This window comes from Xylocopa sonorina, chromosome 7, assembly GCF_050948175.1.
Source record: "Xylocopa sonorina isolate GNS202 chromosome 7, iyXylSono1_principal, whole genome shotgun sequence".
Classification (NCBI taxonomy): domain Eukaryota; kingdom Metazoa; phylum Arthropoda; class Insecta; order Hymenoptera; family Apidae; genus Xylocopa; species Xylocopa sonorina.
In genome coordinates this window covers 2,076,191-2,096,893 of record NC_135199.1, presented here as the reverse complement: position 1 = coordinate 2,096,893, position 20,703 = coordinate 2,076,191, and the positions used below count along the sequence as shown (strand labels likewise).

Genomic DNA, 20,703 nt, shown 5'->3' with positions numbered 1-20,703 from the left:
TTCCGTTCGCTATACGAGTTTTACATAGTTATTTTAAAACTAATTTCCCCACTTTATTACCCTCTGGAATGAGTTTCCCTTTCAAAGTAATTACTTTGAGAAATGTAATAGTTCGCCAAAATAGCCTTAACATGTTCATTTCCCCAAGTTTACGCTACATTATACACACGGAAGGCATTAACCGTAACGTACAAATAATTGCACTGATGATACTTAACGATGTAGCGGAGAGAGAGAGGGAGAGAGAGAGAGAGAGAGAGAGAGAGAGAGAGAGAGAGAGAGAGAGAGAGAGAGAGCAAACATATGAAGCTGTTTGCGCTTTACATTGTCTCGCGCGTTGCAATATGGACATTTGTAAATTACCGTTATTAAAAAGCAATTAGCAAACTCGTAAGTTATCAAATTACGCAAATTATGCGTCACTGCGAAATAAATTCCTCGAGCAAAGGATTCCTTTGCATATATAAGAAAATTCATGTCGATACTTAGGAAATCAATGATATAATCGTACTATGCTGTTACTTAGATGCGTTAGAAATATATTTTTATGTAAGGCATAACAGGCAAAACTTTACAATCAAAAAGCAAAATTACATAATCCCAGCACAGCGACCTCCAACTATGCAACGTGTATCAGGTTGAAAAATAAGCGAGTTGGACGACCTCTCTGTGTCGTTGAACACACGGTGTGCACCATGGAACAATGAAGTCATTATTCATTACGAACTTTACACCGAAACAATTGACTTTCACAGGGAAGTTGCCTTGGATCCGCGAACACGTGCTTGCAACTTCGTTGTATCTTCCGATCTAAGGATTGATCTCCAGCTTGAAGAAATTGGCAGCCCATTTATGCAATTAACGTCTGCATTTTTATGGCAGATAATTAGAAACTAATTAATAGCAACCGCGCCAGGGAATAATAGCATTTTCCCACGCATGATTGCAATCTTCAAATCCTTAGAAGAAGATCACGGCCATTAAATCCAGGCCGTGGAATATTTTGTTCACGGACGAATCGTGGTGGGAATTGCACGATTACGCGTTGTATAATATAACTTCAGCTGCACTTCATATTAACATTGATAAATGTGACAACGTTGTACAACAGAAACAAAACTGCTCCATACGCTTTCGTATATTATTTCTCCATAAATCTTAAGGAAACCTTTTTTTTTTTGGAAAGGGAGCAAAAACATTTAGGTTCCCAAGCATTGTTCTTCTACCGTTCAACTTTTGTTTTTCCGCTTCCATTGCGACACTGCCTTCTGCGATACGCATTTCATCGTGTTCTGAACATTTTTATTCAAATCTGCTACATTACAAGGGACACAATTTGTACAATATAATCGATTCGTTCGATTCGATCAAGTTAAATCAATCGATTAAGATTTTATATATTTCTATTTCTGGTTACGTATAGTATACGATAAATTTCTAATTTCTATAATAGTATTTATAATTCGTCCCTATATAAGTAAATTGCATCAATTTGATACAAAGCGTAATTAAGAAAGAATTTACTAACCTTCGAGTCCTATCTAGCGATAGCTTTCACTTATATTAAGATGCCGCTTTTTATAGCGGTCCGTTGCTTAGCATCAAGCTTTTTACTAAAAAAAAAAAAAAGCCGAAAACAAGTTACTACCTTGATGTAATTAACATTCTGTAAACTACACCATTCAACACATTATAAAACGGGATCTTGCATGCGCGTATAGTCAATTCCCGTTACGGTTGCTGGGATTAATCGTCAATTAGATTAACTTTTAACTTGAATCATTTATTCGCGAATAATATTAAACGCGCACAAACATTCTGCGCAACAAATCTCGTTGTTTACATCTTAAATATCGTATTATGCAGTGCAAGCAAATTTTTTTATGTAAAATTTGTTTTTTTCCGACTCCGGCATAATTGTCAAACAACTCAATGCGTACTTAAATCAATCCCAGTCGAATGTAACGGGCAAGATAAATTACGCGTAGAGTGAAAATGTAAAATTTGCATAAAGTACTCGCTTCTTAAAACACCACGTTGCGTAGTAGACATGTCTATACATTTGTATCACCTTGCAAGCGTATTACTTTTTTCTCCTGTAATAAACGAAACGCCCAAAAGTATGCCAAGGCGAAATAAATAAAGAACCAGAATATAACGCGTACCGATATGCTCGTTAATATTGTACATGTACATTGTCGTACATACTGTATTAGGCAGTTGGTAAATATAAATATTCGACAGATGGTGGAAATAATAGTCGAAGTCGAACTAACAAAAAAGCATATCGTATAGAAAGTATTTAAACTTTCAAAACCCTGTTTTACTCGTGTTCTTGGCGATAAAACCAACAAAATTAACATAATACTTAATTTAACGCACGATATTTGAACTTGTAACTACGACAAGTATTATTATCTGTAACGATAACGATGTAAAGGACGAATCAAAGAGATAGAGAAACATTATCATAAGATTAGAACGCACGATAGGGTAGGAGGAAAAGTTTCGTTGCTCACCGATCTCATACGAGGTATTCCCTTTAATTCAAACAAATGGTACCCATCAGGAGGTATAACGGGATTCCTGGTGACCGATACCACAAGATTTTCCCCAAGAGAAGCACTCGCGTGTCGCGAAATCGCGTTGTTTTTCTCGCGCGACGAAAAGGGACGGCAGATTCAACGATCTACCTGCCGCGGTAAATGGATGTCACGCACGTGGCTTCGCAGTTTCACAGTTTCACAAACACTCAGCGGTGGTCCCGCTTTCACTAAAGGGCTCGTTGCCCTTCACGATTCGTGGAACTCGTATCCTCGTGAACGAACTTCGTTGGACCAGTCGAAAAATCCGGTCGTCGAAACGAACAGAATCGACTCATGGTGCTTATCAAGTTCACGAAAAAGCGTCACCGAAACGTTCAACGCGCTCATTATTTCATTTGGTTACGTAACACCAGAAACTCTCGCCAACGAACGGTGGACAAGTTCGTTCGCACGGCAAATGTGAACTCGAACCACGGCTACGCCATTGATCGGGGAGAGAAGAGGGAAAAAAAGGAGGAAAAAATTGTTCCTCGAGCGGTTCACCTAATTTCTCCCGGACGACGTCGATGTTACGACCTTCGAGAGACGAGTGCAACAGCCTTCCCCGATGACGTCTGTATCGGTGTCACAATTGGCACGTGGTGCGAAACGAACTGTCGAGGCTGGATTCTATCAACGTTTATCAACGATCGAACGTTGCTGCGTGGACACGAGTCGTCGTGTAACACGTGGTCGATCGGTCGGCATGCGGGGCGCCGATGGGCGTACGCGAGCTACGTTTAACACTCGAGCGTCGGAAACGGACTAAACGATACGGGGTACCGAATCGATTCCCGATCCATCGCCGCGTAAACGAGTTGCCGCGATTGGAAGCTGGTACGTGAGGGGCAGATCAGAACGGAAATCGTGATGCCGCGATTCCATCGCGGTATCCTCGCCGGCATCGTGCATTCCTCCTGTTGCATCCCGTTGCTGCGCCCTCGATCGAACCGTATACAGACGTCTGATACCTCGCGATGTAATCGCGCGATTCGGAGCTAATTACGTATATGGATCCGATGGGACACGAGGCGAGCTAACAGGCGGTCCAGCGTGTTCGCTCGTCGTGGTCCACCGATCCGGAGAAATTCCTCGATCGGGCTTACGCGATCCTCCGCTGCATGAAAGTGCCACAAATCGCGTCAGTTTGATGTACGTGAAACAGTGAAGAGGAGAAACAGAACAGAGTTGGGTGTGTGGGTGTATGCGTCTACCTTGGAAGAAGCAGAGGAGGAGGAGGAGGAGAGAGAGAGAGAGAGATGGGGAAGGAGAGAGAGAGAGAGAAAGAGAGAGAGAGAGAGAGAGAGAGAGAGAGACGAGACAAGACAGGGTGAAATGTGTTTACGGATACGGTACGTCGAAGCGATCGTAGAAAGGAATTGCGTTAAACGGAGCGTGAGGGATCGCGCAAACAGTCCGCACACGACTATCGATGCCAGGTGACGTTTGATTAGAATAAGGTCTTATCAGCGTGAGCGTGCACGAGGTACTGAACCAAGGCACGAGGTATCCAGTGCCGGCCCCTCTTTGCCGTACGGAAGAAGTGGAGGGACAGACAGGTGCTCCAGCTTCTGTCTGTTCGCCTGTCTGCCCGCGTGTCCGCCCGCCCGGCGCGTTTACTCCGCCGTTTAGGCCCCGTTCACACTCCCCGTGTTCGCGCGCGATCTTGCGCGATCTTGCGCGATACCGAATGCATTTGAACGATGCGTTTGAACATCGAATTAAGCGTTCCCGCGTCTTGATGAAAATTCCAACGGACCGATCGGAGATAGAGCTCCGATTGGCCTGACGTCATACGCTATCTACTTTCGAACGCAATCCTCTAAACATTCACTAGCTTTCAACCAATTCAAGTGGATCCTAGTTGGACGAGTTTTGGAATTTTCAAATTTCTTGCGACGATAACTATTCAAGAGATTCACACCGTACGCGGACGGTTTCAATCGCCTCTTTAAATATTGAACTAATTACGCGATCTATAATACCATATATGTATGCGTCGTTGAACAACAAAGTAGTTATCAAAGTCTTTTTATAAGTGAGGCTTTCATCGTCGTATCGTGTCAAATGACACGTTTACGTGTCATTTCATGTAGACTCCTCTACAACCAGAAATAGATTTATTCGAACAACTTTCTCTACCTCGATTTTATGCATTTCTACCATGAAACTTATGTCAAAGACTATTTTTATAAATCATTAATATCACAGTCCTTTTCTGTGTATCCGAATCTTAATATCTTCAATTAAGTTTTATGATTTTCGATCAATCAAATATCTAGTTATAGTGCCCAATTACAAAATAATTTTTAAAACGAAGCATCAATTTCTTCTGCACCATATCGTGTATATATTAGATTCATTGAATCCTTGCTTCTACAAAGAGATGAATAAATCTTATATCCTTGTGACACGTCCTCATTAATATCACAGTAGCTCTTCATTAATACTATTACCAGATCGTCTAATCATATCATCTACTTCCTTCACTTGACGCTGTCTAATTAACAAAACGAAGGTAATTTCTGCACCACTTGTTTGCTTTTATTTCTCAATTAATCAATCAAAAATTGAACAGAAAAATATATATTAGTTCAAATAGCCACGTTATAAAATCCCCGATATAATTATACCCTTTACTGTCGGAGCTTTCCCTTTATTAAATACAAACGATCCTCAATTAAAGCCTGATTGAACGTCTATTTTATTATTCTCTATCATCTTCTGACAGATGTATCGCGTCGAAAGATTTTAAAAATATCATTGATCGATTCGCTAATACGGAATATTCATGTATAGCAAGAGCATACATGAGTTAGCAAGAGTTAAGAAGCAAGATTAAAACGAAAATGCTAATTTTGATAGAGATATGATTAATCCCTGCGTGTTGCTGTCAATAAATCGCTGATTAAATGTTTGGTATTTCCTGATAGAAAGTCTAACATAGAAGATGAACGTACACATATCTTATTCTCTTATTAAGAAATTAAACCTGATGGATCAACGGTCTCTCCGTATTTGATCTCCTAGCAACATTCTTTTATAAAAATTACATTTAATAACATATACAATATAATGATTATTATACAGAATAATTACGCTTCAGTTACATTTCAATTGCTTTGACTTTAATAATTGCATACTTTCATTTAGAATGTCTAATGAAAGTTAGTTATATTACGTAACTTGAAATTTTATTATAATTTTTCAATCAAAATGTATAAAATTACCAAAGTTGTAAAGAATCTCGAAAGAAATGGAAAAATTTAATTTTGTAGCTAATACATGTTGTAAATTTTAATTATAGTAAATTTTAATTAGATTTTAATAAAATGTAAGAAAGTACAATAATAATAATAATAATAATAATAATAATAATAATAATAATAATAATAATAATAATAATAAGAAGAAGAAGAAGAAGAAGAAGAAGAAGAAGAAGAAGAAGAACAAGAACAAGAACAAGAACAAGAACAAGAACAAGAACAAGAACAAGAACAAGAACAAGAACAAGAACAAGAACAAGAACAAGAACAAGAACAAGAACAAGAACAAGAACAAGAACAAGAACAAGAACAACAACAACAACAACAACAACAACAACAACAACAACAACAACAACAACAAGAACAACAACAACAACAACAATAATGATAATAACAATAATGATCGAGAACATATCTTACTATATATTAATATATATAGATATCAATTAAAATTTTTATTTATAAATACATATTTTTCTAATACATGCACTTAAATATAATATATGCTTTATAATATATATCCTAAATTACATTTTTAATTAATGTTGTAAAGAGAGGTAATTAGTGTTCAAAACTTTATATTTTTATTATCCATTGTATTTCTAGAGATTCGTTCTGAAAATTTCCAGCAGAGGGCAAAGTCTGCCGATTGCAGAAATTCCCCAACATTTACTATGTAACATTAGCAAAAAAAAATTGAGCTTTATATTTGTATTGATTCTTTCTAATTTGACTATAAATGATTTGTAATACCTAGACATTAAATTCACAAACTTTTTATTGTTGTCCATATTATCTTTAAATAACACTAGAATATACATGTTTGAATACTAACTTAAAATTGTTTTATTCGTGCATCCTTTATTATATTGTTATCACACAGTTAAAATGATTACATGATGCGTGTAGTAATGTTAAAATATGTTTCAATACATTATATCATGCTTGAAATTGTATTTTTTATTCTCCTTTGTCTTTATCTAGGGATATTTTAAGATAATATCACGAAATATAATATTTCGAGATACAAAAATTTATTGTACTTAATAAAATAAATATTAAACATTAATTGTCGAAAATATAAAAATTATTGTCAGGTCAAACTAATTTTCAATTAAATATAATGTTTCTGTCGAACAATAAAGTATATAAAATCCTAATGTGCAAAGAAGCAGCAGTAAGGGTAAGGGTGGCGTTCCCACGTGGAGTTATCCGTTAATTATAAATGTTTCAAACTTTACATTTATCAACAATGTTGTGATTTTTTAAATTGAATTTTATAATACAAATAATAGGGGAACTCTTACCCTATTTTATTTATACTCTGTACGAATTGATGGTGTACAAAGTTTGAATTACTTAAAGAAATGGAGCAATTTGTGTGATATTTACTCTGGAAGAGAATAATTATTAATTTTGTACATAATATAAATTTTGCACTTATATAAATATTTATTCAATAATGAATCGAGTATTTATATAATTTATTTAACTGAAATAAATTAAGATAAAAACTTTAAAAAATATATATACGGGGCTGTAAAATTATAAATAACAATAATACGAAAACTATTTAAGGAATTCATTTTTACAATCATAAGAACTAAATATTATACTGGATATTTTTAATGCACAATGTTCAAGTAATATAAAAAGAAAACAAAATGCAATCTTTCAATAAAATACCATCCTTTGGGGATGATACTTTGGGTGCCTGTATTCAGGCTGAGATGAAAAATATAGATATATTTAATAATAGAAGTGATATGGATAAATATTTTGAGGATAATGCATTCCTTACTAAAGTATCAGTAAGATATAATAAATCAAATAATATTCATGCAGTTAATGAGTTAAGTGAAATATTGCATGGTTCAGCTGATGCACAATCTACTTTAAATGAAAATAATTTGAAACATAAGGAACTTATAACGGATAATGTTACGAAATCAAAATTTACTACCAAAACTAGTCAAACGAACAGGTCAAAAATGAAAATGGTTGTTGCTTCAAGAAAGAATTTCGTATTGTCCAAACATAATAAAGAAAATGTTAATCTTAATGTTAATTATATAGAAAGCAATATTTCTTTAAATACAAATATATTACAAAAACAATGTAATAGATCTGAATTCTCAGCATTACATATTGATAATAGCAATGTGAAAAGTAATGCTATGTATAGCACAACTATTGATGCAACCAATGTAAAATCATCAAATGATAGTTCTGCTACAAGCACAGTGGAGAAATCTTCAAAAGAAATGTCTTCTATTTCTGTTATTCCAACCCAAGATCGATGTAATCTAGCTTCTTGGGGTTTACCGCCAAACATTCTTAAGGTAATACAATTGAACAATCTGTCCTTTTATAACGTGAAGTATAAACGTATGTAAATCTAGAACTTCATTACTTTCTTAACTTGGTTTTGATGAAATTCAGAATTAATAGTAACATGTTACAGAAATATGAAGCACGTGGTGTAACTACTATGTTTACTTGGCAAGTCGAATGCTTGTCAAATCATAAAGTTATTGAAGAGATGTGTAACCTTGTATACTCTGCACCAACATCTGCTGGAAAGACATTGGTAGCTGAGATTCTGATGATAAAGACTGTATTAGAGAGGCAGAAGAAAGTGATTTTTATCTTACCATTTGTTTCTGTAGTTAGAGAAAAAATGTATTACTTTCAGGTAAGATCTCATGTGTGTAAGTGAACAATTCTAAACACAATACACATAGACACTATGGATATTAAGAGAAACATATATTTTTATAAATATGACTAAATTTCCTATGAATATTCATAAACAGTTGTAGTTTATTTGTGTGTTCATTATTTAGAACTATAATCTTTTAGGACTTATTGTCTGATAGCGGAGTTCGAGTTGAAGGTTTCATGGGTGGTGCTGTACCCCGTGGAGGATTTGCAGCAACTCATGTTGCAATAGCAACCATTGAGAAAGCAAATTCATTAATAAATCGCCTAATGGAAGAAAATGAACTACTTAATTTAGGAGCAGTAATTATAGATGAATTACATCTTGTTGGCGACCCTAATCGTGGATATCTCCTCGAATTACTCCTAACTAAATTGAAATTTATGACTTTTAGGTAATTAATATATGCCTATTTCCTTTTAGTAGAAGAAATTTAAATTGTTAAAATTGGTATAAAAGTTTCTATTTGTATTTCTATTGTTGCAGAGATAAAAACATTAATATACAATTAATTGGTATGTCTGCTACACTTCCAAATTTATCCCTTTTAGCAAAGTGGTTAGATGCAGAATTGTACAAAACAGAATTTAGACCAGTACCTTTAAATGAACAGTGCAAGGTATTTTATAGTGCACTTTTAATTAGAGTGTATCTTATCGACAATATTTGTATAGTTTGGAATACAGTCTTTGATATTTTCAGATAGGCAAAAATATTTATGATAATAAATTATGTCTTATTAGACGATTAACACCAATGCCAGAATTAACTATGGATTCTGATGATATTCTTCATTTGTGCGTTGAAACAATATCCGACGGACATAGTGTATTAATCTTTTGTCCAACAAAAAATTGGTGTGAAACATTAGCTCAACAAATAGCTACTGCATTTTGTAGGCTAGGTTTGATCAACATTTTCAATTTTTTCTTCAGAATTTAGTGTGTAATTATATCACTAATCCTTTCTATATTTACATGACTTTAGGACGAGAAGATACACAATTAGGTAAAACCTTAAGGCAACAACTAGACTCCCAATTAATCTCTGAAACATTAGAACAATTGAAACGTAGCCCAACAGGTTTAGATAACGTATTAGAGAGTACAATTTCATTTGGAACAGCTTTTCACCATGCTGGTCTCACTATGGATGAACGCGATATTATAGAAGGATCGTTTAGGTTCCTATTTTTGATAAATTTTAAATATGAATATTTAAAAAACCTGAAGTAAATAACAAATTGTTGTAGATCTGGATCTTTAAGAGTTCTCGTTGCAACATCGACATTAAGTAGTGGTGTAAATTTACCCGCTAGAAGGGTAATTATTAGAACTCTAATGTTTGGTGGCAAACTACTGGATAGTCTCACCTATAGGCAAATGATTGGACGAGCAGGTAGAATGGGAAAAGATACAGCAGGTAAAGTAAATGAATGAAATAATTAAATACTATTCATGGAAAGAGAATTAATGAAATAAAATGTAAATTAAATGCTATCTGCACAGGAGAAAGTATACTTATTTGCAAATCGAGTGAGCAAAAGGGAGCTGAAACATTATTATCAGCTTCCCTAAAACCAATCGAGTCTTGCCTTGAGGATTCGGGACCTTTGATTCGAGCCCTTTTAGAAGCTATCGCTAGCGAGGTGGTGTATACTCCTTCAGATCTTGAATTGTACACCAAGTGTACTTTAGTCAGTTTGACCGGTGAACACCACTCCAAAGATCCTTCGTATGAAGCAATCAAATTTTTAATAGACAATGAATTTCTATTGTACGTGTATAAATGAAAATTGTTTTGATAAAAATTTCAAAATGATAATTTCGTACGCGATATTGTGTAGATTACAAAAGACTGAGGAAGGACATAGGTGGGTAGCTACAGCTTTTGGAAAAGCATGCTTGGCAGCTTCTATACCACCTAGAGAAGGTCTACTTTTACTCGAAGCTCTTCAGAAAGCAAGACGATGTTTCGTTTTGGATACAGAATTACATGTGGTGTATCTGGTGACACCGATCAATTCCGGAAGTCAAATAGGGACTATCGATTGGATGACGTTCTTTGAACTATGGAAAATGCTGTCGGAAAGTGAACGTAGAGTTGGGCAACTTGTTGGTGTTGAAGAACGATATTTAACATCAGCTATCAAAGGCATCGTGCGGCCGGGAAAATTAGTGAATTGTTTTACAACATATACTTTTTCTAAGGATGTGACAATGTTATAAAAATTTAAATTAAAATTATTTTCAGCTTGGTATATGTAGAAGATTTTATACTGCATTAGCTTTACACGACTTAGTTCGTGAAGTTCCTTTGAATACGGTCTGTAAAAAGTATGGTTGCTGCCGTGGACTTCTTCAAAGTTTGCAACAATCTGCCTCCACATTTGCTGGTAACATTTTTAGTTGTACTTTTTGTGCGAAAAAATATTTCACAGATTACATAATATTATTGTATTTTCAAATAATTTTCAGGAATGGTCACTCAGTTTTGTAAACAATTGGGTTGGGACTGTATGGAATTACTAGTTTCACAATTTCAGACACGATTACAGTTCGGTGTTTGTAGAGAATTATTAGATTTATTACGTTTACCAATGTTGAATGGATTGCGTGCTAGAAGTCTTTACAAACACGGCATCACGTCTGTAGCAGATCTAGCTGTTGCTGATGAACTTGATGTCGAACGTGCGCTTCATAAAGCGGTTCCATTCGAAAGGTATATCATAAAAATCTATTGGTAATGATATAACGTACAAATCATACTAATGTGTAAAAAGAACGGTGGTTGTTAAAATTACATTTTAGCGAGAAGGAACAGGAAGGTGAACATGAATCGGAAGCAGTAAAACGAAATAAAATGAGATCGGTATTCGTCACTGGAAAAGATGGTTTAACACCTCATGAAGCTGCAGTTATGCTAGTTCGCGAAGCCAGAACATTAGTGCAGGTAAGCATTTCTTATAGTATTGAAACTAAAGTAGCATCTACACTGCTCGATTCAACTACATATTTCTAGATGATTCCGAAATTTAACAATTTTGTATATTAATTTGTAGAACGAACTAGGTTTACAAGATATATCATGGAAAAAAAATGAACAATCTGTAATCACCAATGAATCAAACTCCGATGTGAATTTATTGGTAAGACAAGGTACTTTGCAACCTTTAGAACGTGCAAATGTTCACATACAACTTGAAAGTACATACAATAATTCTGCAAGTAAAATTAATTCAAGCAAAGAAACAATTCAAGATAAACGTAAGAGTAATTCATCTATAACGATAGATCAAAGTGTTAATAAAGATATAAATTCAATTGGTAGAGAAGAAGAAATATTGAATTCTGAATGTGTTAACCATGAAAAATTTAAACTTTATACGAACGTCACAGAGAATGTTAAGTGTTTAATAATAGATAAAACTATAGGTAAGGATACGAATTCTGTCAATATAGAAAAAAAATCATTGAAACTGAAGGATAAATTTTGTAAAAATGAAAAGTCCAAAATTTATGCAAATCTCGCGGAAAATGCTAAAGGTTCCAAGTGTGACTTAGTAAACGTACCACAAGACATAAAAAACGACGGTGTAAAACTTACTGATCAATTATTGCAAATAGATATTCCAGATTTCATAGATTCCCCAGCTGAGAAGTTATTTTTCGATTTCTTTGAAGATAGCAGTCCTAAAATAATACACGATTCTCAAAAAAGACGAAATAGTGAATCATTGATCAATTTTAAAGACAGTAAAAAGAATCGTACGCATAATTTTTCTACCAAACATTCGGTTGATGATGTTCAAAATGTACAGAATACTAGTAGACATACTAGTGACATTCAGAATACTAGTGACATTCCCGCAAAGAAGATAAGAATGTCAAATGAAATAGATGTAGCACAATCAATTTGCGGAAATACAATTAGGCGTTTACCTAATTTTGAGAACGGTGTGATGTCGTCAGTTTCGAGAAGTCCTAGTCTATTCGACGAAAGCTTAAATCTCGACACGCAGATTTGTAATGTTCTTGAACAAAATGTTGTTGATTCTCTGCATTTCTCTGAATTCGAGAATTCTAAATTATCTGAACGAAAAGTAACAACAGAAAATAAAATGAACGTAACATTACTAGCTAATCACACTGTTCACGACGAGACAGAAGCGAAAAGAGGCACAAACGAGGAAACCGTGAACAAGAATTCCATAAATTTAATTACTTCAAAAACGAAGAACAGTGCACTTTCGTGGAAAGATGATTCGTGGAACGAACCACAGAAATTAACGGAGAAGTTAAGTAAAATTAAAGAAAAAAGTAACGAAGATACATTAGCAGTTAAATGTGGCATTAGAAACATAAAAAACACAAATATACAACATACTGTAGAAGCTGCTGGAATAAGTAACTCTACACCAGAAATGAAAAGGAACCAAGACATAAAGTTTGAAACATCTATGAATACTCCCGATAATGTGAAAAAAATATCGCAAAGGCGTAGATTCAAAGATATACCGGTTGTAAAATCACCCATAACAAATGTCATTGTTTTCAGTAAAAATCGCGCACCATCATTAGATTCGAATAAATCTGATTCGGACGATATTGTTATTGCTTCACAAAATATGAATTCACCTGTAACTAGTGTCAGAATACGGAGTATATTGGATTCGGCAAGAAACCAGAGAATACAGACCCAAAAGGTACTCGATCAAATGTCTGATGATAAAAGATACGCAACTCCTTGTTCAGAAACACTACAAGTTAAGAAACGTAAAATTAAGCCAAAATTAAATGACATACTAGCTGAAAATTTATTGATTAGTAAAAAATATAGTACGGATAGCGTAGTATCGAATTCAGATGATGACACGCCGATAAAATCAGTAAAAGTTGTACAAAAATCTAAAATTGCAACGAAGAAGGATCAGAAGACCCCTAAAATGTGCATACAAGCGAACGAACTTGTAGACAACTTAAATGAAGGAACTAATTGGAATACATTAAACGTTATAAAAGTTGGTAGTGATAGAGGTACGTTTAATCTATTTAAACGTGAAGTAATGCAAAAACGATATGTTGCTTTAGCTTTGAATTGTGAATTGTACAATGATGAAGCAAGTAATATAGGTTTTAAAATCATTAGTTCTACTATGACCGAAAAGAAAAAGAGATCTAAAAAGGTAGAAAATTATGTACATGTGGATAAAAAATTATGCGGTGCTGCTATTGCATGGGCAAAAAATATTGCATATTATATATCTTTCTGTAACGAATCAGGTACTAACTATTATGTTATTGCCTACATTTTTCTTAACGGTTTTTAAAATGATAGGTTTTCAGATTTAAAAATATCAGGCAAAGAACAAATGAAATTATTAAAAGAATTGCTTTCCAATAGTCTTTTGTACGTAAAATGTTTTGCAACCAAAGAAACATTCAAAACTTTGTACCAGTGCTGTGATATTATTGCAAATTGTAAATTTTTAGATCCAAAAGTAGCAAATTGGTTGTACGATGGTAATATTTATGAAAATAATTTTAATGATATGGTAAATACAATGTCTTTACAAATGAAGTTATTTATCATGTTATACTATAATTTCAGCATATTTAACAAATTATTTAAATTGTTTAAATAGGTGAAAGAGTATTTTCCGCAAGGAAATTTCATAACTAAAAAGATAGGTGCGTGTTACGATACAGGACCTGGATTGGATACCAAAAGTGCAATACCAGGAGAATTTAGAGCATCTGCAGAATCTGTACTTACATGGCACGTAACAGATACACTTTTAGATAAATTAGAAGAATTAAGTCCAACACTATTATATACATTTAAAGGTAAAAGGTGTTACTAAAGCATGTTTTATTAATAATTCGTTATTTTTATTTCTTAAAATAAATTTTAAACATACTTTTATAGATATTGAAATGAAAATTGTGACTGTATTAGCTTGCATGGAATTAACCGGTTTAGGTGTGTCCTTAAAGTCACTGCAAGATTTATCTTGCGTGATCCGTGATGAAATGACATCATTAGAAGAACGAGCTTATAAATTATCTGGGAAAAAATTTAATTTTTCGTCATCTAAAGAAGTCGGAGAGGTTTGTCCTGTCTACATGTATGTAGAAAGGAAGAATCACGTAAATTTAATTTCTAAATTTCGTATGGCTTAGGTTTTAGGTTTGTACAAAGGGAAAAAAATAAGTGTTAATAAAGCAGTATTGGGACAGTGTGATCATCCAATATCTAGTCTTGTTATGTCCTGGCGTAAATTAAATGTGACTCAATCAAAGGTGTGTGTAATAATAACAATAAGGAAACAAGTGACATATGTAGAATAATGTACTAAATGAAAGTTTTCCAAATTAAAATTTTTAGATTGTCTATCCAATATTGAATCTCGCTCAACACAGTTCTCGTATTCATGGTAACTGTGTCACATGCACATTAACCGGTAGAATTTCAATGCACGAGCCAAACTTACAAAATGTACCAAGGGATTTCAGTTCCGAGGACAACAGCTTTACAATAAGTGTTCGAATGGCATTTACACCAGCTGTAGGCAATGTTATGCTAGCAGCAGACTACTGTCAGCTTGAATTAAGAATACTTGCCCATTTTTCAAGAGATGCAACATTGTGCGACATTATGCGAAAGCCGGGAGATATTTTTAAGAACATTGCAGCCAAATGGAATCACGTATCAGAGAGTCAGGTAATTTTATATATTTAATTTTTTCTAAAGTATATGCATTAAAAGATAGCGAACATTTGAGTGAACATTTTTTATTAAAAGGTAGACGATAAAATGCGCCAACATACGAAACAGTTGTGTTATGGGATGATCTATGGTATGGGAGTAAAAACGCTTGCCGAAAATTTGTCAGTGGATGAAGAGAGAGCTAAAGAATTCTTAAACTCTTTTATGAGTGCATATCCAGGTATATCAAAATGGTTGACCGATGTAATAAATGAAGCGCGTATGAATGGATATATAACAACTATTTTGGAAAGACGTAGAATGTTTCCGGGATTGGCAAGTACAAATCCGACGGAAAAATGTAAATATTATTTTCACACATTTTCGAACAAGATATTCAAACATAAACTTAGATAACTAAGTTTTTATCGTTTTTCTTATAATATAGCACAAGCAGAACGTCAAGCAGTGAATACTAAAGTTCAAGGTTCAGCAGCGGATATTGCAAAAAAAGCAATGGTGAATATTGAAGAAAGAATGCGATTTGAATTTCCATCTTCGGCAACCATTATGTCTACCGTCAACTGTACTCGAAAATTAAGGAGTAGAAGTAGAGAATCACAACAAAGAGGTGGATATTTAGTGTTACAACTTCACGATGAACTTTTGTACGAGGCAAGTATTCGATAAAACTACACTTTTTCCTTTTGACGTCATACATTGTACGAAACGAAATTTTTTCGTTTTAGGTTAATATAAATGACTTAAAACAAGTTGCGAAGATAGTAAAGGAATCAATGGAAGAAGTATGTCAACTCGCAGTACCATTGCCTGTCAAACTCAAAGTTGGACCTGCATGGGGGGATCTTTCTGAATACAATACTTGTTAATCTATTAAATTGCAATGTAAGATATTATTTTTATATTTACACTTTTATACACTAATTTAATTGATCATGCGCCTTAAATTTTTACTCCGTACAAAAATTTCCAATTTTTCGCAATTGTGTTTTTGCATACATTCGAGATATGAATCATATGTATATATCTACGTCTTTTTTACTATATTTATTATAGAATATGAAATGAATTGTATATTTAAATCAGATAAATAATTGTATATATAAAACAAAAATAAAGACAAACAATTTTAAGTAGAAAATAATTTTTACGATTTTAACACTACATTATACAAACAGTATTAATCTATCCAGCAAAGAAAGTTATAGGATATTATGTATATATATATTTTTAATTAATAATTTAGTTTTTGTACTTTTACATAAGAATATTATTATTGTTATAAAAGTGCACATTTAGTTGTATAATACCATTACATTGTAACAATAAATAAGAATCTTCGTTATTCAACATTTTCTATTAATATACATACAATTATTTTATAAGTATTATGTTCTATCATAAAAATATGTATTAAATTGTATCACAGGGAGGTGCAAGTGATTGATGTAATTTTGTTACTGCTGTTTGTACTATTTGTTGAAAAGTTTCATCCTCTTTACTGGTTACTTCCAAATTTAATAAATCAATATGTGCCTTCTTCCCATCAACTGTCACATACAATTTCTCCCCCTTGAAGATCTTGGGGACAGAATCTTCACCAAACATTTCTTGAAGCATCTCTATCAAACATTCCTTAAAATGCATACGATCCATTTTCGTAGGCGCAGGTAGCACTTTCGGTGGCTGTTCCATCATCTCAGCTTGCAATATCGCGGTCAGAACAGAATCTGCATACATATCGTTCACAGGTGTCGCTATCCATTCCATGGTTACAATTTTTCCATCAATTGTGACATCGACATTTTTAAATACGCGCAATTTCTTGTCATCTACAACCTCTAAATTTCCAGCAATTTGTGTCAGAAGGTGTTTCAATACTGGTAACGATGCTGAGAAGTATATACTTTGCCTTTGAATAACTTGACTCATACTCATGTCTGTATATTTTGATAAATCACAAGGTGTTAACATATGATAATTGAAGTTTCTTTTAACTAAAACTCCAGACAATATTTGTCCAGGTTTTGGTGTTTCCATTGCTAGCGTGCCCATTACTTTAGCAGTTTTTTCTCCTCTGAAGTATAATTCAACAGCAACTGTGTTTCTAGGATTATGTATCTCCATTGTTGTATTTGGATCGTCTTCATACTCTCTTTGCAATGCAGCCTTTAATCTGCCCATTTCATTTTGTTCTCCATGAACAAGTACAACGTGAGGTGGTTTTAATATACGTATAAATTCTGAGGTTTGTTGATAGTCTGTGTGTGCTGAGAATGATATGTAGTCAACAGACATTTTCAGTGGCAACTTTTGTCCAGACATGGTTGTAATCTCTTCGGGTTCTGATAAAATTGCTTTTGCCAATGTGCCTTCTACACAATAACCAGCAATTATAACACCATTTTTTGCATCTGTACACCAAGATTCAAATAATTCCCTCGATAAACCACTTTGCATCATGCCAGGAGATGCCATTACTACACATGGTCCGATATCTTCAAAATGGTCAATTCCTTTTAAATTTGAAATATGTCTAAATACAAAAGGATTGTTGATGGCTATTTGCCTCCTAATTTTATCATTCATCGCATTCACATAGGTCTGATAAACAGCCATACATTTCTTGGCTAAAGAAGAAGCATAGTATATAGGGATCTCATGAAGTTCTGGATGTTGACTCCAATATTCATCCAAAATAAGCAAAAGTTCTTGCGCTCTGCCTAATGCAAACACTGGTATTAAGCACCTTCCACCTCTATTAACAATTTCATGAACTAGATTTGTAAATCTTCCTTCACGATCTTCTCTTTTCTCGTGTATATGTGTACCATAAGTGGATTCAGTAATTAAAACGTCTGGATGAATATTTGGAATTTCAGCAGCCATTAAATGTCTATCTTCTTGTCGACTAAAATCTCCAGTATATAAAATTTTTACACCTGCTATTTCTATCATAAACATAGCAGCACCTAATACATGACCAGCATTGTAAGCCCAAAACTTGACTCCAAACACATCTTTTTCCTCATGGAAATTGATAGTTTCTATTTTATCCATACTAGTTTCTAGATCAGATTCGGTATACAACATTTGTTCTGTTGCAATGTTGCTTACTTTAATATAATCTGACAAGAGCCAACGGTAAATGGCTTTAGTGGCATGAGTCATAAAACATCTACCTTTGAAACTGGTCTTTTGTAAAAACCAAGGTAAAGCTCCGCAATGATCCAGATGAAAATGAGAAATCAATAATAGATCAATTTCATCTGCTTCTACCAAGTCCACGAATGGTAATGCATCCATGCCAGACAAACCAGGATGTATACCACAGTCTAACATAATTTTTTTTCCCTTAAATTCTAACATAATACATGATCTGCCTACTTCTTGACCAGCTCCAAGTGGTCTAATTGACAACAGATCACTTTCTTCGGCTGGCACTTGTGTTTCTGGCTTTCTTTTCGCAGACATTTCTTTATTAATTTACGATTTTCTATCGTTCAATAATACACAATGAAAACAAATTAATATTGTCAAAATCTCATTTCTCTCTCGCTTAAAATTATATTTTCATGTGTTATTTAAAACAACAATGTTATATAACACGACACGCATCTTTTCTTACATTTATAAATATTGTACGAACATATTTAATCGTTGTGTCACAAAGAAAAAATGAATCTTTTGTGACTGCAGTGTGTACCATGTAACTTTATTTGAAGGTTAGAAAATTGTTTTTCCAATTTATAATAGTCAACACATATAAGAAAGATGTTTCCAGTGAAATTAATTGAAACTTGCTAATCTCTTTTCGCAATTTGCATTTTATAAGTAAAGTATTTAATTGATATTTCGAGTAATTTACCGTGATTATAAACGTAACCTATGCCATTGTATATGTACAGAACAATTCAACGCACAGTTTTCAACGCTATACTATGTTATACGAAGAAGCGTAAGTACATATAAAATGTCATAGAAATTTCTTGCGTATATATAAAATTACCTACGTGTACACATATTTTATTGTTAAAAATGTTTTGACAAATGACTTTTTAATAGAAACATAAACGTCGACATTTTTATAAATAAATTATTATTTCACTATCAATAAAACGTACATGTATTGATATCAAATTTTTCAAAACTAAATAAATTTCATCTACTTTAATATTTAAAAGAATCACATTCAGTTTTTCAACTTAAGAATTTTAGAATTTTATTTAATTTATGATCGATACATTGGTAATTATGTTATTAAATTTAAAATGACAAATAAACGACTTGATACCTATGCCCACTTATTAAATATGGAGACACATATATTTATATGTTATTGTAAACAACAATATGTTATGTATATCATTCTAAGATATAAAAATTGAAATTAATAAAATATGTGTACTGATGTGAAACTGATAACAAATGGAAAAAGTAAGTTCGATATACATATTCTTTTTGATTCTGGCGTCGAAATCAAAGAGGCTGACTGCACAATGTTAAGTACGAAAGATATATTTCTACCTTAACAATCGCCAATTTGAATTTTCCATTTTCTCGGTATGAGTGCAATCAATGCTCCACTAAAGTGTTCAGCTTCTACAAGACTGTAGGCAGAAAATTTTACCAATCAGGACAATAACTTAGATATTTCAATAGACGAAAGTACACTGAATATTATACGAATATTATATACCCTATAACAGTAGTTCTCAACCAGTAGTCTACGTACCAATATTGATAAGTACACGAAATGTAGACAGATTAAAAAATCGAGATTGAGAAACTGTGGCTCTATACTTTACACTATAAGTAGTAGATGGCGTATGTACAAAGATATTCGATTCAATTTTAAAATATCGCGCCAGAGAACTGAACTCATTATAAAATATAATAATATATAATATAATATTTTTGCAAACATTTGGAAATGCAACCAAGCTTTTAATCATTGCGATAATATATTTCAACTATATTATTTATATAATTCTGTATGATGATAATTCGGAGCTAAAATATAAATTAATTCTGTTTGTATCAATGCGTTCTAGAATTACTCGTGTACACAAGAAACTACGTTTATTATTGTTAGTTAATGAATCGTTAATCTTATTATATACGCGTACACTTGATTTATAGGCATTAAAAATTATTAATTTGTTTCAAATTTCACATAATTTCCACTCACAACACGAGGGCGCGACACATTTACCCGCAATTCAACAGGGACCAATTCGTTCTGCCACCAACAGATGACACTGTAAACGTGAATAGGAAGGCGCGGAAATTTGATTAGTACAAGACACATAGTTCGTTAAGAAATTAAAGAACCGGTCTCGTGCAATTTTTCAAAAACATGTATCATGTAAATGTATTATATATTTTAAACTTTTTATAA

General features: G+C 33.3%; 2 protein-coding genes across 2 annotated transcripts; one reads left to right on the top strand and one right to left on the bottom strand.

Annotated features, from left to right (window-relative positions):
* Positions 1-7,464: 7,464 nt before the first annotated feature.
* On the top strand, positions 7,465-16,265 carry Dnapol-theta (DNA polymerase theta; the record flags this gene model as incomplete). Its single annotated transcript, XM_076898679.1, is given in 22 exon segments — positions 7,465-8,193; positions 8,316-8,546; positions 8,714-8,967; positions 9,060-9,192; positions 9,276-9,477; positions 9,561-9,756; positions 9,826-9,995; positions 10,082-10,349; positions 10,420-10,750; positions 10,827-10,968; positions 11,051-11,294; positions 11,384-11,525; positions 11,635-11,899; positions 12,035-13,855; positions 13,919-14,127; positions 14,218-14,419; positions 14,502-14,683; positions 14,756-14,875; positions 14,961-15,296; positions 15,378-15,642; positions 15,730-15,956; positions 16,031-16,265. Coding segments are annotated over 22 exon segments (6,810 nt in total), but the record flags the coding sequence as incomplete, so codon positions are not given.
* Positions 16,266-16,563: 298 nt separating this feature from the next.
* On the bottom strand, positions 16,564-19,256 carry Cpsf73 (cleavage and polyadenylation specificity factor 73). The gene has a single exon (XM_076897866.1). The coding sequence runs from the start codon at positions 18,774-18,776 to the stop codon at positions 16,716-16,718; it is 2,061 nt and encodes a 686-aa protein (XP_076753981.1). The 5' UTR covers positions 18,777-19,256; the 3' UTR covers positions 16,564-16,715.
* Positions 19,257-20,703: the final 1,447 nt, after the last annotated feature.